Raw genomic sequence first — 17,277 nt, forward strand, 5'->3', positions numbered from 1 at the left:
GTGGAGAGTAAAAAATATTGGGGATGGAGAAGAATTGTATGAAGATTTTGTGTGGAAAGTAAATAAAATGGTTAGGTATTTATAGGGAAAAAATACAGAATTTTTTGGTATTTTTTTAAAAAAATTTCAGAATTTTTTTGAATTTTTTTGCAATTTTTAAAGTCGAAAAAACGAGGACCGTCGGATTTCTGGAAAAAAAAACCATCGGAGCGTCCCTGTCGCCACACGTGGCACTTGCCCGTTGGGTTCTGTCAGGGCTAACGTCAGCGCGCGAAAATCAAATTTTTTTTACCGTTGGCTCGTGTAATTCACGCGCCAACGGTAAAAAAAATTTGAATTACCGTGCGCTGACGTCACAAAACTCGGGCTGAAGCCCAGGCGAAACTTGCCCTTGAGCCTGCCCGGGCTGGTGGGACCCAGCAACTGCCCGGGCTGATTCTCTCACGCTGGAGCGCGGTTGGACTCGCCTAAAGGACCTTTCCCCAGGGTTGAGTCTTGCGCTGTAGATGCTCTTAGATCATTAGAAAGTTTCAGATCTGATAGCTTTCATAACACTTTTGTGAGAAGTACAACGCATGCTCTGCATGAATATATGTGCACATATATCTTACATGTCAATGAGCAACCATGACAAATATTCAGCTTTTGATCATTTAAAGGGCTGTATCAATTATGTAAATGACAGCATTGTTTTTCAGATTTAGATTCATTTTCATGATTTAAAGGGCTGGATCAATGATGTAAATTCAGCTTTAGATTCATGTTCATTACAACATTAAAGTAAATATCTTATGAAATAATGGGGGAAAGAATGACAGGAAAAACACAATACCAATCTTGGTTGGGTAGAATTTGATTTTAAAATTTTATTGAACTAGAGGCTCCTACAAGCCCACGATCCAACCCGAACCTGCCAATTGAAAAGAAAAGAAGCCACAAAGCTTGGCATGAAAAGCACAAATTCTATTTGTGCTCTTTGTTTCAAACAGCACAGATAATCGGGCTTTATGTAGATGGCCACGGTGTAGTCATTTTAAAGTGATTGGTCTCCTCTATAGCATTTTTCATTGATTATAGAGCACAGATGTGTTGCTTCGTGGCAGGTATTTCGAGCACGAATGAAGTATTTGTGCTTTAATTTTGACAAATGATTGAAATGTTAGATGGACTGATTTAACGCCTGTGAGCTGAGCGGCTATACTTTTCAAATATTCTATTTAAAGAGTTTAGCCGCGAGGATATACTTGTAAGGTTTGGAGGCTTGAGAAAGGTTTGAGACTTGGATTTAGGGTTTGGTGGCTCAAATTTGTTTCTGGAATACTAAAATAATTTTTGAAAAATTGAAACTATTCATAAATTGAAAATAATTTTAAGGTCCACAAAATTATATTTAATAAGTAAATATAATTAATTAGTATTTATGAATTAATTTATGAAATTAATTAAAATATTAAAATAATAATTATTCATTAAATAAAGAATAATTAATATAATTAAAATAAGGCTAATATTTTACTTAATTACAAATATTAAACTAAACAAACTAATTTTGAAAAAGCAGGTGTCAATAGAAGACATAAGCTTATTGCACACGAACTGTACAAGCAGAGCCGTCCCAAGAATGTCAGGCTTGTATTCCAAGAAACAACATTACAGCTCGAACCTAAGGTTTTAACCATTTAGGGTTATTTAATTAATATAATTAGTAATTACCTTTTAGTTATTATTTGTTTAGTGAATAATTAGTATTGAAATATTTTAATTAGTTTTATAAATTACTTAATAACTAGTAATTAATTATTTTGAATTATTTTGTGCACTTATCATTTATTTTGAATTAGTATAGAAATATTTTAATTAGTTTCAGAAAAGGCCAAAAGAAGAACTCAATTGTTAGTTTATTCAATTCGGCCATATTCGTATATTCTTTTCGGTTAAATTTTTTTTTTCCGATTTTTAAGGTTAAAGGAAATTATGGATTTTATCTCACGTTTTAAAAATTAAAGACTAATTTGAAGCAATGGTACTTTAACTTATTAACAAGTTACATTTTAGTCCTTAGACTTATCATTAGTTTGTATAGTCCTTGTTAATGAGTCTAGTTTAGAAGAAACGCGTGTTGATTTGCAGACTTGTGGTTTCATGTTCAAATTCTCATGATATTATAATAGTGTGTGAGAAATTCTTTTCCTCTTAGTTTAGACTATAGTTTGCACTCAAAAGTTTCTATATAGTCCTTAAAAATAGTAATTATTAAATGCTTGAAATAAAATTCCTAATGTATCCCTAGTTACGATAAAATTGATAGAAATAAAGGACTAAATGTGCGAATATAATCAAGTTGAAGGACTTCGAGAATAATTGCTCTAAATAATTTCTAATTCACCGTAACAAAAACCCTAAATCCCCAACCTCTGCTTCATTTGCTTTTCTACGCCCCGCCTCCTTCCTTGCTCAAAGTTCTCACAGTCGCACACTTGACCAGAACAAAAAATGGTGAGCTCTCTCTAGTCCTCCTCCCTCGGCCATACGAAGTCGTTTGCCTTCTGTTAACTCGCTTTGTTTGTACGACCTCGTGCCGTTCTTCTTTAATCTCATTCTGCTTTGTTTCTTCTTGTTTTTGTTTGGATAGCCTTTCAAGAGATACGTCGAGATCGGGAGGGTGGCTCTCGTTAACTACGGCGAGGACTATGGGAAACTCGTCGTCATTGTCGACGTCCTTGACCAGAACCGAGTACCTTCTCTTTCCTTTTTTCTCTATCAAGTTTTCAATTTTTGTTAATTTTGTATTGCGTTCTGTTTGGCAACTGAGGAATTGTAGGAAATAATTTTTGGGATTCATGCTTTACTGTTAAATTAGCACGTTGGATAGTATTTTCTGAGCTACCAAGCTGAGATTTTTTCTTCATGAGCTGGGTTATTTTTTTGTATTTTGTATTTTTGAATCTCCTACCAGCGGATAGATTTACAACAAACTAAACAATTCCTTAAACATTAATGGTTTTCTTGTATTTGATTATGTGAATGTTGCAATTCAACTGAAAGATTGATTTGATATTAAATAATGGGGTTTAGAGTGAAATATGAATACTTGGGAGTTTGTTTTTCTTCCTTGTGTTGTATATGCCAACTTCTCTGATGTATCCTGCGATGTCTTTTGGTTTTCCGAAGCTGGTAATAACTATTTTGCTCATTGGAAGTATAATATGACTACCAGGGGCTTTTCTTGGTTCTCTATTTGCTGGGAATTGGTTATTCTTGTCAGAAATTATTTTGCACTGATTATAAGGGTTAAATCTTTTGGCAGCACATAACCCTCTTTACTATGGCTCTTCTTGGTTTGTAAGTGGGAAAATTTGGAGATATGAACTTTTCATTTAAGTCCAAATGTTAACATGATTTCCAATCCAACCTAAATCGATTGGGTTTGTCTAGTTTATTAATGATTTGGTTGGTGTTGGTCTGGTAAATCACGACTGGAGAATTTTGGGTTGGTATTGTATTGGGCTTCAATCCGATCCAACCCAATCTCTGCCCATCCTTAGTTGTATGTTCGGTTAACATGCTTCACATCTCCTTCAACATATTTATAATGTTTCTTCTATTGTTAATTGTCCTCTGTAGGCTCTTGTTGATGCCCCTGATATGGTGAGATCCCAAATGAATTTCAAGAGACTTTCCCTAACTGACATCAAAATTGACATCAAAAGGGTCCCCAAGAAGAAGGAACTGCTTGCTGCCATGGAGGCTGCTGGTAAGCTCAATAACTTTTAAACATTGATGGTCCTATTTTCATGTCATACTTTCCTTTTGGATAATTGTATATATGTTGGTAGATGTGAAGAAGAAGTGGGAGAATAGCTCTTGGGGTAGGAAGCTGATTGTTCAGAAGAGAAGGGCAGCTCTTAATGACTTTGATCGATTCAAGCTCATGCTCGCTAAGATTAAGGTTGGTTATGCCATAAACAAATACTTATGTTTTAACTATGAGTTCCTTTATGCAAAACTGTCCTATATTTCCTTTATTAGCCACTGTTCCATATTAGTCTTATGGATGGATGTTTGCTATTAGTTTCTTTGTCTTTGTCATGTTGAACCCTCCGGAGCTAATCGGTTTTCCTTATTTGCAGAGAGCTGGGCTGGTGAGAACCGAGCTTGCAAAACTGAAGAAGGAGAGTGCATCTTAGGAAATATCATGATATTTAGTTTACAATTTTGTCATGGATTTTCTTTTGAAAGCTTTATGTTTGAATGTAATCCCTTTGTTTTTCTTCAATCGATTTTAGTTTTCAGATCATTGTTGTTTCTAGTATTGTTGACAAATGTTGGCGCATCTCTTGATTAATTCTGCCAGTCTGTTTCACGTATAGAATACCATTTTCTTGTATGGATTTTTATGCTCAATTTTGGTGCACGCTTTGTATTATTCGTCATTCTGCACCCAGGAGGTGGCATAACACAAAAGAGTTGGTATATCAACAAATTGTGATCCGAGCTGAAATTGGATTGATTGATTGTATGTGGTGCGGTTCGCTACATAACAGTTGGGGTGCTGTGTTTGATTAGTTCCTATACAATTCGGGAGTAAGATTGGTGATTTCAACTGTTCAATTTTCTGCAATAATCTGCGCCAAAAGAGATTTGGCATGAATTCTTTACCTTTGTCCTTGGCAAAGCAAATCGAATTCTGAAGACCAGTATCTGCTTTCCACTTACCCTCTCTCACACCACTTAGGCGAACTCTAATTGCGAGGGGTTTGTAATTCAAGTGTTTAAAGCGTTTCGATGTTTGTGTGTAAAATACAAAATAATTATTAAAAAATGTGTTTTACAAACACATAATAATGGCATAATCTCACTCTTTCCCAATTAAAATTGGAATGAAGTGGTTATATCTCACTCAATCTTTCCCAATCAAAACTGGAATCAAGTTGTTATTAACTTCATATATTATTCTTCTCTCCATAAACCCTCACAAGATTTTGAGTTCGTTCTCACAGTCCGTACAAGAAGAAGCCTCTTCAGGTGACTGAAACGATCTCATCCTCTTTCTTTCAAAGTCCGTTTCTCAAAACATCCTTTGGGTTCAGGTTAATTATGGCCGAGGTCCAAGGTCTCGTCAATGACTTTGCCACTAAGCTCAGCAAACGGTGCGTTTTGAACTGTTTCTGCTACGTGTATCTTTCTATGCATGCATGTGCCGGCTCTGTATTGTGTTATGTGTTTTTTGTCTGGTTAGAGTTGTTTAATGTGGTGGCAGGAAGGTGGAGGGTTCGAGGGAGACTGCTCGGATGACGGCGGAGTTGCTTCGGACGGTAATATCGCAACAGAAGATGACATCATCCACAAACCATGCCGCCGTTCTTATTGACGCCGTCAGAGGTGTTGGCCGGCGGCTTATTGATGCTAATCCTGTTGGTATGTTCTTTTAGAATTAGAAGTTTTACTTAGGAAAATTGATTAAATTACAATTTCTATTTTTAATTAATTAAGTTAAGAAAATACCCTAGGAACTGATAACGTTTCGGATGTGATTAGAACAGAAACTGTTCATGTAATTGTTATAGTAGTAAATGTTACCAAACTTACAATTGCCAAGGTGTCTGTCTTGTTATCTACTTTCGCTGAAAAATTTGCAACTTATACTGAAAACCTAGGTTGCGGATATTTGTAATCTGTCAAAATATTCTCTTGTCAGATAGTCTGACATGTTATATTGTCACATTGAACCATGGCCATTGATTAGGTGGATACATGTCCCAATGTGCAGTTCTGATTTATAATATAGTAACATAACACACCCAATATAGCTATAGCAAAAACATTACCCTTTTAATTGAAATTAAATATATTACATAAGCACTTGTCAGATTAGGTTTTAGAGTATCATCATCACAAGTTTTTAACTTTCAAGATCATAATCAAACATCATATGTAAATCTGCGTACACAATGTATGACTAGTAATGACAGGACGTTCCACACGTCCCAAGATGGCCCTAAGTCTTGTTCAAGTACATGAGAGCTATGAATTTGTTATGTGATTATAATGACTATGTTTAGGAATGGTGGGATTGCAGAACTTGCTGTCGGGAACATTGTGAGGCGTGTTTTGTATATTATTAGAGAGGAGGAGCTTTCACTTCAAGCTGGAGAATTGACTTTATCCTCTCAAGGCAGTGATAGAGAAATTGATGAGGAAGATGATAAACTTTTCCTGTCGTCTGCTGCTACTTATCAAAGAATTCTGCATCCACCTTCATTGGCTACGCTGCTTGGGAGCAAACCCGAAACACCACCAGCTTGCCATCCTTCAGCTTCAAGGAATCATGATATTGAGGGAAAAGGCAAGTTTGAGCTGTCCTTGTAGTTCATATCTAAGATCCCGTAACACTTTGTTATCAAAGAATATATCATTGCTTTTGTTATTATTTACCTGAGAGTACAACAAGCGTCCAATAAAAACAAATTTAGGCATTTAAGAAAAGTATTTTAAAACTAAATTGAAGTTGTCCTTTATAGCTGATAAAAGTCCAAGCAGCTTGACATTGAAGCGCCATATCATGGAGGCAGTAAATGATCTCATTGAAGATATAAAAACTTGCCATGAGCAGATTGCAGATCAGGCAGTGGAGCTAATCCATCAGCAGTAATTTTTCTTTCACACTATGAACATATTTTCTGCTACGGATTTTCTTCACATATTTAAACAATCTCCTGAAATTTTGTTTTCTCCTCATATCCATTTGATTCATGATATGTGCATTCTAGCTTCAAAAAAATTTTGATGTCATATTTTGTGAATACTCTGTCCTGATCCTCTGATCCATATCATTCCTTCTTGATTGAATCCATCCTTTTCAGTCATATTTACATGGTTATGGTCCCTCTGATTGTGAAGGATGATATTCAGGTGATTATATCCCTATATATTTAGTTGAAAAGACTTTACATGCAAAAAATAAACACGGTTGTCATATACTGTCGGTTTTACATCCATATTGTATTGGTTTGGGTGGAACATCATTATTAGTTTATTCCTGCCTTAAATATCTTAGCTCTGCTGCTCGGTAGCTCATATAACTTATGCATCTTAGTTGGCATGCAACCTGCCTTAGTTGAGAAGAAATAATTAGCCAAATGAAGCTTGTAGACAGCCCAATGAACAAGTATTATGAAGTGGAGATTTTTGTTCCTCTTGATTAAATGCCTGCTTGCACAGTGATCTATTGATAGACATGTTTCCTCAGATAGATAGTTGAACTTGTCGTATATGTGTTGCTTATGAATATTTACTGGCTTCATTACAACTGCAACTGTTTTTCAGCGAGGTGGTACTAACCTTAGGCCACTCAAGAACTGTGAAGAAATTCCTATGTGCTGCGAAGGAGAAGAAACGATCGTTCCAGGTGGTCGTTGCTGAGGGTGCTCCAAAGTATGTACATTATTAGAACCTACTTGTTGATTAATTGATCTTTCTCTCTTTTTTTGTGGCTTGTTGCTTACTTGGTTTTTGCGTAGGTATCTTGGACATGTTCTTGCAAAAGGGCTGGCTGCAAAAGGTTTACAAACTACAATGATTGCCGACTCTTCAGTGTTTGCCATGATTTCACGAGTAAACATGGTAATTTTTAACTTTGCTTACTCTTTTACTTCTGTGCTAATGCTATGTAGAATCTAGCTGTACTCATCAAAAACTTCGCGTACAGGTTGTAGTTGGGGTTCATGCTGTGATGGCCAATGGTGGAGTCGTAGCTCCTGTTGGCATGAACATGGTTGCACTTGCTGCAAGAAAGCATGCTGTTCCATTTGTCGTGGTTGCTGGCACTTATAAGGTATTGGCATGAAAAAACTTGTACACGTTTACTGAACTTTTGCAAAAAATTTGAAGAATTTCAATACTAAAAGGGAAATAACCTTTCAGTATATATGTCAGACCGATCAATTAAGTATACGGATGCATTATTGCAGTAATGCTCTTCGTCTTTATTCACTTAACATTTAGCTGTTCATCATTTTTTTTAAAAAAAAATTGTAGAAGATCTCAAAACTCAATGTATATAAAGAACAAATTTAATCTTCTATGGATGTTCTGATGCTTATCAAGAAACTAAATAAAAAAAGAATGAATGTTGATTTAGATGCCACAGTCTATATCAACAATACTATTAACTACCGATCTCATTAGAACTCCTTAGAACTTTACATTTTTATGGTAAGGAGTTTCTATCCTGTCACGCTGAAACTTTTAGACATGTATTGCTGATTTCTGGGCAGCAATTTATGGTTGAAGACTGGAGATCAGTGCAAAGCTTCTGTTTTGCAATTTTAGGATTATAACTTTGCTGCTTAAGAACACATTCTACTGATCTTTTGTGTTTTCTTCCCCTATGAATTTATATTGTCTTGTTATTTCCTTGTTTTTTTTACAGTTGTGTCCTTTGTATCCAAATAATCCGGAGGTTTTGCTGAATGATATGAGATGCCCATCGGAACTCTTATCTTTTGGGGAATTCTCAGATTGCGTGGATTTTAGTATTGGCAGCGAAGCTCCTCTTCTTCATGTTCTTAATCCTGCATTTGATTATGTGCCACCAGAACTAGTCAGTCTTTTTGTCACTGATACGTAAGACCATTCTTTTTCCTATCCTTTTGTGCAGAATTAATTTGAAGTTCCATTCGTATTCTACTATAGTGCAATTGCTATTTCATTCAAAACGCTCAATCTTAGCTTTCTGTTCAATATACAACCGCAGTTACTTTGCTTTAGGTAGTTGTCTTGCACGACTATGATGGGATGCCAAGCAAAAACAGCTTGCACGACATCCCAAGCAATCATTCCCCTTTCGCTATAAACTGAAAATTATACTACTAAATTCAACTTTAAGTGCTTGCAAATCTTTCCTTTCTTTTCTTTAACTGATATGATTTTTTTCATTTTCCTGAACTTCCTCTGCAGTGGGGGGCATACTCCATCATTCATCTATAGGCTCATTTCTGAATTTTACTCTGCTGATGATTTGGCTCTGCAACAAAAACTGCTTCCTGAAAGTGAACATTCTAATTCCATATAGAGGAGCTATTTTTTCTCTTTATAATGTTAAGTCCTAGATACTATAGCTTCATTTTACTTTTTTACTTTTTCCGGCATATTGATTATGTCTATCAGTGTGCCTGTAGAGACATTCAGATATCTCATGATTTTGGTATATTTATACGTATTACATTTAAAATCATGGTTATTAAATATCAAGACTAGGTACTATTTCCCCCAAAGATGAAAATTTTAGTTTGGATTAGTCAAACTTGCTTAGAAGACATTGATGCATGATTTCCCCTAAAGATGAACAGTGTATTTTAGATTAGTCAAACTTGCGCTGATAAATTTGTTTCATTTTTCAGACTCAAGAAACAGGGTCCAAATACCAACTTCCAATTAATTTGCTCTCCAGACCGCATTTGGAACCCCCTAAATTTTGTCCAAAGAATCTGATAAGCTGCATCAGAAAAGCAGAACATAAAGACACAGAATGCTAGCAGGAAAATAAAAATAAAAAACCAACACAGCAAAGATATAAGAAAAGCATTTGCTTTGCTTACCAAGTTATAGGATAGCTCTCTACTACAGAAATGATAATTATTGTCTCAGTTTTTATCAGTGTTCCATGAACCAACCCTCTTGAAGAAATTTTTTACAGATATTATGCAACGATAAGTTTGGTCTTACAAGCCTCTACCTGCCTGCTATAGTTTGATGTTTAATAATATCCGACTGCTTCCTCGTTTTGTTATGATTATTCTGGGAGGCGAGCTAGGTCAGAAAGTGATACAGTAGAAGGAAAAGGTAATTCAGAAACTTGGAAATTTTATTTTCTTTGATTTTCATCAAAATTAATACAGTGGAAGGATCAAAATCAAGCTGGCTAACAGCAAAAATTTCCACATGAATGTTTTTGGGTGCAAAAATGTTACATTCCAACATGTTAACATCACAGCACCCAGAGAAAGCGTAAACACAGATGGAATCCATATCGGGCGTTCAACAGCGATCAACATTACTGATGCAAATATTGGAACTGGGGATGACACTGTTTCTATTGGTCATGGCAGCAAGGAAATCACAGTGACCAAGGTTACTCGTGGACCAGGCCATGGCATAAGCATAGGAAGCCTTGGAAAGTATCTGAATGAAGAACCTGTTGTTGGGATCAGAGTCAACAACTGCACCCTGAGAAATACACAGAATGGCCTGAGAATCAAGACATGGCCTGCTTCTCCTCAGCTAGTACTGCCTCGGCTATACACTTTGAGGACATTATCATGGTTAATGTTGGTAACCCTTTCCTCATAGACCAAAAATACTGCCCGTCGAATCAGTGTAAAAAAAAGTTCCATCGAGAGTTAAGATCAGCAATGTCAGCTTCATGAACATTAAGGGCTCATCTGCCACTCCACTTGCTGTGAAGATTGTATGTAGCAGTTGCATACCATGTGAGAACGTCGAATTGGCTGACATTGATCTCACCTACAATGGAAAGAAAGGCCCTCTTACCTCTCAATGTTCTAATGTCAAGCCCACCATTACTCGCGCGACAAAAGCTCTCGCTTGTGCTACCTCTGCTGGATTAAAGAAGTAGAAAGTACACTACAGACAAATTGTATTGTGTTCTTTGACTTTTTCTGCTACATGTACCGGATTTTTTTGGGTCAGATACCTGTACTTTATCTAAGAACTAGAAATACTAGTGTATTTTTTCTTTGCAAATAAATTTCTTATACTTCCAAGATTAAAGCTAGTGAGTCCAAAACTGACAGAAGACCTAATTTGCCAGAGGGTTGCTTCATGGAAATTTTAAATATATATTATACACACACAGGGACAGACCCAGGAATCTTAACTCGTAGGGTTATAGTGTAAAAGTTCAATTTGTTTTTTTAAAGATTAAAATAACATTGAAAATGAAACTATAGTACATTCATTCATAATTCATGTAAAAAACAACATTACAAATTAAAATTGGCCACGACGAGGTTTTATATTTTGAAAACGTAGCGGCAATGGAGGAGTTGAGGCTTAAGGGCTTGGTGGAGGAGAGGGTTAAAGGTTTGTGGGGGGGGGAGGGGGGGGGAAGGGGGTAGAGATTGGGGATTTAGGTTTGAGGGTTGAGGAAATAGGGGTTTTGGAGTTCTCAACTCGGGAGGGAGGGTCTGAACAGATTATACAATCTGTTTTTTTTTTTTTTTTTAAAAGATCTTTAAAAAAAACAATTTGCTGGGCTGGTCCAAAACGACGCCGTTTTGGCTAGCTTTTTTTTTTTTTTTAAAAAACAGAACCCCTGTTCAGCTTCTTCTTTCTCATATCTGCAACCTTCACCTTCAGCCATTCATGGGGTCACACACCCATTCGAAGGGACCTTTTACCTTGCTTTCATGGAGTCTATGGTCGTTTGACCCAATTGACCCCACTGTGGGTCCGTCCCTACACACACACATATATATATATATATGTGTTGAGGAGGACAGTAATACTACAAACACGTACGTTCTAGAGAGTGATTTGGTGATGAATATTCTTAAGGCTAAACTGTTAGTCAAATAAAGATAATTAATTACTATATTTACAAAATTTCGAAAATAAAACTTCATTATAAATTCGAAATAAATACAAAAAAATAACGATAAGGAAAATTAAGAATATTTTACAGATGATCGAGTCTAGAACTTGGTTCTATCTTCTTAAGACGAAATTGCCTCCTCACAAGTGCTTTTAGGATTTGCTTAGTAAACATCTCCTAAGATACAACGATCGACTTCTTGTTGAAGTAGCACTCCAATCCCCAAGAAAAGCTAAGTCAAACTTGTGTATGAACTCTCTCTTACTAACTCATTATATTTCTGAAAATATAATGCTATGAATGCTCCAAAAACTACTATGGTAGGATGACAATTGGATTAATGGGATTGCTCTCTATTTATAGAGAGTTATGCATCTGTTCAGGAAAGATGCGACTGAAAAATTTACACATTGTCGTGTGTTTTCAGGCGAGAACCAGTGTAACTTTTCATGTTTGGGCAGACACTACTTTTGGCTGTCAGTCTTGATACACGCGGACACACCATTTACGTAACAGATACATTAGCACGTTGACCAAGACCAAAGCAATGGCAACGTTTAGCACTTATTTGCAATTTTGAATAGCAACCAACGTTATTTTATTAGTGACTTTTCATAGAAAGTCTCTTCCCTTAACCGTAAATGTTAATAATATTAATTTTATTTTGTGTAACTTAAATAGTCACACATAGGGCCAATGGTCATATACCAAAAATCCGATGATCATGTAACATATTGAAAAATCAATGGTCCACAACTTAATATAATTTTTATTCCCCACACTATGAGGATATTATCATAGTTAATGTTAGTAACCCTATCCTCATATACCAAAAGCATCCGTATACTCAATGTGATCAAAAATCTCCGTCGAAAGTTAAGATCAATAATATCAGCTTCAAGAACATTAAGGGCTCAACTTTCACTCAAATTGCAGTGAGGCTTGTATGCTGCAGTGGTGTACCGTATGAAAATGTGGAGTTGGTTGACATTGATCTCACCTATGTGGAAGACAAAGGCGCGCGGCCCCCCCCCCCCCCCCCCCCCCCCACCCCCCCAAATAGCTCCATGTGTTCTACAATTATTTTCGTGATAAGTTCCGTTTATTGTGATACCTCGTCATTGGCCCTTTATATATCCAAGAAGTAGAAAGTAGTAATTATAGTTGTACTAGCAGATGGACAAGTAGACCATGTCTTCATTCTTACGCCATAAAGATGTATTTTAGAGACTAGAGCACATAATAATATTATTTCAGAATTTATAATGTGTATTTGAGCATGTGCCAGTTGAAGAATACACAAGTCCCACATCGAATACTTAACAAAATACATGAGTTCCACATCAGTTAAGTATCCGACGTGGGCCATGTATTGATCTCAGTCTTTTTGTTACTGATATGTAAGCCCTTTCCTTTCATTTCATTCAACTCTAAAGACGGACTGTTTCTGTCTCCATTATCATCAATAATACTAATGACGTCAAAATGAAGCTAATACAAGTATGCAGTAAAGCTTTACACTGCGACAGGAGCACAAACAATAAACAAGGGACGTGAGGACTTTCACTGACTATGCATGAACTGAACCACTAACGCAGAGTCACTCTCAATGCCTGTATACAAACCACTCACGCAGTTTCACTAACGCATGCAGATTCATTCTACGCTTTCGCTATCAGCTTTCTGTTCACATATATACAAGCACAATATTACTTTCTACCAGCAAGACAAATTCAGTTATTTTCTGTCGATGACAGTTTTGAGTCTTATAACCGTCATTTGGATGGCTTGTGTAGAAAAATGCTAGTTATAACACATTTGTATACCACCTTGTGTGCCACCTCTCTAATAGAGGTGAACCCCATTGTATTGGTGGACTCCATTTTTATTAGAGGAGTGGTACACAAGATGGTATACAAATGTATGCCTAGCATTGCTCATTTCACAAATTTCGGTTTTCATTTGCATTTAATGGACTATTTCAGTTGGTCACATACACTTAAAAAAATATTCATATATTACTTTCCATAAATTTCATCAAGTCATTCTCGTACATACCACAACACCAATATGATCTACCATACAAAATAATTCATCAAAAGCCTTTGAAGCATACAAACTATTTTCTTGCAAAGTTACAAACTTTAGCTATAGATAATCGACCCCATAGCTTTTCAACCTTCCACTTGTTGAGATTAAACGTACGTTCTTGGTCTCTTGCAAATGCACTGAAGTTGCTGTAAAGTAGAATCCATTTAGTCTGCAAACAAACCAACTCTTACTCAATTGGCAGGGAGTGATATAAAATGACCTCGATAATGAAATAAGATACAGTGAGGAGTCACATCTGCAATGAATGAGAGCAGGAGCAAACTGAGATCTTTTGTCCTTGTTAATGACCTTAGATCATATACATGTACAAGCACCTTCCTTTAAACCATTCATGATTCAACATATATAAGCACATTCCTCTGTGTTTACCCCGGAGGAGAGATGCGGGACCAGGCAAACTGAACTCTTGCTGGATCAAATTAGCATGTGGTGTGACTTGAGGCCCAAGTAACAAGCCCGGACGTTCGCACGATATTATCATGCAGGCACCATTGTAAACAGGTAGGAAATAGGGGAGGGGTGGTAGAAAATACATGGAGTCCGCACGGTAATAATGTTCAGACATCCACATAGGAGAATATATATATATATATATATATATATATATACATACACACACACATATACATATACATATACATATATTTACAAAGAGCTTCGGTTGGCGGATCCCTCAAATAAGATAATCTCTACAAAAAATAACTTAAATGGTTGTTATTATAATCTTTACTTAAAGCACCATGTTCATCTATTTTGTTGGTCCTAACTAAATTCCTTAATGATTTTTTTGCAAGGATAATCTATGAATAAAGACTTGAAAATAGACGCTGGGAACCCTAAAAGATGTCCCTCAAATAATTTATTTGAGAGATCCCTCAATAGAAAGAGGAATATATATATATATATATATATATGTATGTATAATAACAATACCTAGTAGCCCCAAATCAAGAGCATCTAAAAAAATTAAAACATGAACCATATAAAACTTAATAGATCAAGTAAAACTCACCAAGATTCAACCCCAAATTACACCTAAACGAAAAAAAGTTAAAACTAATACCTAGACCTCTGGATATGCGCATTGGAGGAGAGAAAGACAAGCGGGAGAGAGAGTCGAACAAGAGGGATGGTCGATTGAACGAGCGAGAGAGAAAGAGAGACATAGCAACATTGACAAAAGAAAGAGAGGTGGAATAAGAGGGATCACTCAAATTCTTAGAGTCTGAGTTTCAGGTAAAAAGATCAAAATCAGAACTCTATATATGTTTAGCAAGATTATTAATTATGAGCAATATAGAGTACCAGACTTTGTTGACCGAACAATGTTTCATTCATTAAAATATGAGTCCAATCTGTATTTTTGTTAGTTGATAGCATGTTATAGGAACTTCCAGGATATAATATATTGACATGTGTAACACAAGATTCATATGCTATGAAGCGTATAGTATAGATAAATAAATATACCTATTACAATATGAGTGGATTAGTCACATCATCACGTGGTGTAACACCTAACTAGAAACATTGCGGCACTTCTCACAGTTGGTGTATTTGGTGTATCTAACACGACTAATTTTTGCTTTAATTGTTGGCTATATGCCGAAGCTGGATGGTAAGCATGTAATAACCTGGTATATATTGCTGTGATCATCAATTTAAGTTTTTGAAATTTGATCGAATCAATATATACCGGGATTGCTATGGTGAGGGATTTTGTAGTCTATTATCTTTCTACATCATATGAATTGAAATATGACGCTTTATTTCATGTTAATTGCTCCGGGTTAATGCTTCTCTCCTTTGTACATGGTCTACATGTTATTTATTTATTTATCTTGATACTGTTTGGGCCTAAAATTCGCGCGCCAAGATCAAAAAGACAAAAGCCCATAAAATAAAATATCCCACTCAGCCCAAAAGCTTGGGAATGACAAAAATAAGGATTCGGACGGCTTGGGCTTTACGCTTTTTGTCAAAAACGAAAGCCCCCAGCCCAAGAAAACCCAAAAAAGAAACTAAAGACACACTCACGTGGCTACCTCAGCTTTGAAAGTCAGCATTTTCAAACTAAAAATTCTTTATATGGGAAGGGACGTCTCTGGAAAACTGCCAGAAACTGAAGATCAAAAGAACCCATCTATACTCAGAGATTTTTTCCAAAAAGAGACGCCATCTTCCAAAGGGTTCACAGGTCACGCCTTCCCAATTAGAGCGGAAAAAGGGGAATCATTCAGGAAAACACAAACAAATTAAACCAACCGCCATAAAAAATCCACACAAGCGGTGGCGTTGGTTGAAACAAAAGCAGCCGCCCAGGAAACCAGGGAAGGGATCGCCATAGGAAAAGACTACTGAGAGCCTATCTACCATAAATGATAAATCTTTTCCTGCTTCACGTTTTGAAAGATCTGTTGCCGCCCATTATTAAAAGTTTAAAATCACCTTCAAGAGAGAATCTCTTATAAAAAAAAAACAGAAGCAGGCAAGAAAGAGGACACTCAATTCATCAATCAAAAAAACACAACACCAAGAAAAGCCAAGAGCTCACTTGAATTCCAAGGTTCAAGACTTAGGAAACAAGTCTTCTGGAACAAGACACCTCGTTACAAATTTGGTTCAGCAAAAGCCAAGACAAGCAGAGTTTTGAGTTTTCACAAACGTGGGGACCCCAGAAAACTCAGGAAGAGCCCTGTTCAAGCAGAACAACTCTCGTAGTATAATCCCTAGCTCATCAGACCATCGAGAATAGCCACTTATGTCCCTTCCAAGCAGGAGAAGTTGCAGTTCTGCCTATTCAAAAGGCCTCACAAAACGTGAAGAAGACGTAAAGCTCTGCCAAAATCCAACTTTGGTATCGATTTGCAGGTCAGCCTAGCATTTGAAGTCACAAAGCAGTACAGACCAACCCAGATATGTCCAGTCCAGCCTACAGCGGAACCTTCCATTCGAGCGGAAACGAAGTTCCGACAGTCTCTTAACTTGTCTAGAGTTAAATATGTGTATTTATTATCTTGTAAAAGGCAGTTCTGCTTGAATAGTCCACTTCTATCAAACACTCCTGGCTAGAACAGCCGTTTGATACTGAGATAGATTGTGAAAGTCCTTACCAGTCTAAGGCAAGAAAAGAACTTACTTGGGAGATATTCCTCACCCAAATTCACAATCGTTTGTTCTAGAAGTCAGTAACTTGGGGCGCAAGTTATCTTTTCTAAAAGAAATCTGCTAGAATTCACGTTACTAGCAGTGGCACGCTCGCACACCAAAGAAAGCTGACTTGTTTGACCAGTATATGGTCTCCAAGCCAGTGGGGAATTTCGCCCTTCCATCACAGGAGCTAAACTCGAAAACGGGTGAACAGATACCAAGTACGATGTAGCACAAAACCAAAGTAGAACACATCACTTTATGTGTAGAGAACATTAATGAGTACTTTCTACTTTTTGGATAAAGGGAGAGGTGCCAAGGACGATGTAGCACAAGCAAGAGCTTTTATCACATCAGTAATTCTGGGTTTGATATTAGAACATAGAGAGGTAAGAGGGTCT

The 17,277-nt window shown here is 36.5% G+C and overlaps 2 protein-coding genes and 1 pseudogene across 2 annotated transcripts; all 3 read left to right on the plus strand.

Annotated features, from left to right (window-relative positions):
- Positions 1-2,381: 2,381 nt before the first annotated feature.
- On the plus strand, positions 2,382-4,426 carry LOC117616622 (60S ribosomal protein L14-1-like). Its single transcript, XM_034345999.1, has 5 exons — positions 2,382-2,496; positions 2,633-2,734; positions 3,625-3,754; positions 3,837-3,949; positions 4,131-4,426. The coding sequence occupies exons 1-5, from the start codon at positions 2,494-2,496 to the stop codon at positions 4,185-4,187; spliced, it is 405 nt and encodes a 134-aa protein (XP_034201890.1). The 5' UTR covers positions 2,382-2,493; the 3' UTR covers positions 4,188-4,426.
- A 554-nt stretch (positions 4,427-4,980) lies between these two features.
- LOC117615671 (translation initiation factor eIF-2B subunit beta-like) lies at positions 4,981-9,073 on the plus strand. Its single transcript, XM_034344797.1, has 10 exons — positions 4,981-5,025; positions 5,091-5,150; positions 5,261-5,418; positions 6,080-6,346; positions 6,522-6,648; positions 7,327-7,434; positions 7,521-7,623; positions 7,709-7,834; positions 8,432-8,625; positions 8,959-9,073. The coding sequence occupies exons 2-10, from the start codon at positions 5,098-5,100 to the stop codon at positions 9,071-9,073; spliced, it is 1,251 nt and encodes a 416-aa protein (XP_034200688.1). The 5' UTR covers positions 4,981-5,025; positions 5,091-5,097.
- Positions 9,074-9,789: 716 nt separating this feature from the next.
- On the plus strand, positions 9,790-10,636 carry LOC117615685 (annotated as a pseudogene).
- Positions 10,637-17,277: the final 6,641 nt, after the last annotated feature.

Source organism: Prunus dulcis, chromosome 1 (genome assembly GCF_902201215.1).
Source record: "Prunus dulcis chromosome 1, ALMONDv2, whole genome shotgun sequence".
Lineage (NCBI taxonomy): Eukaryota > Viridiplantae > Streptophyta > Magnoliopsida > Rosales > Rosaceae > Prunus > Prunus dulcis.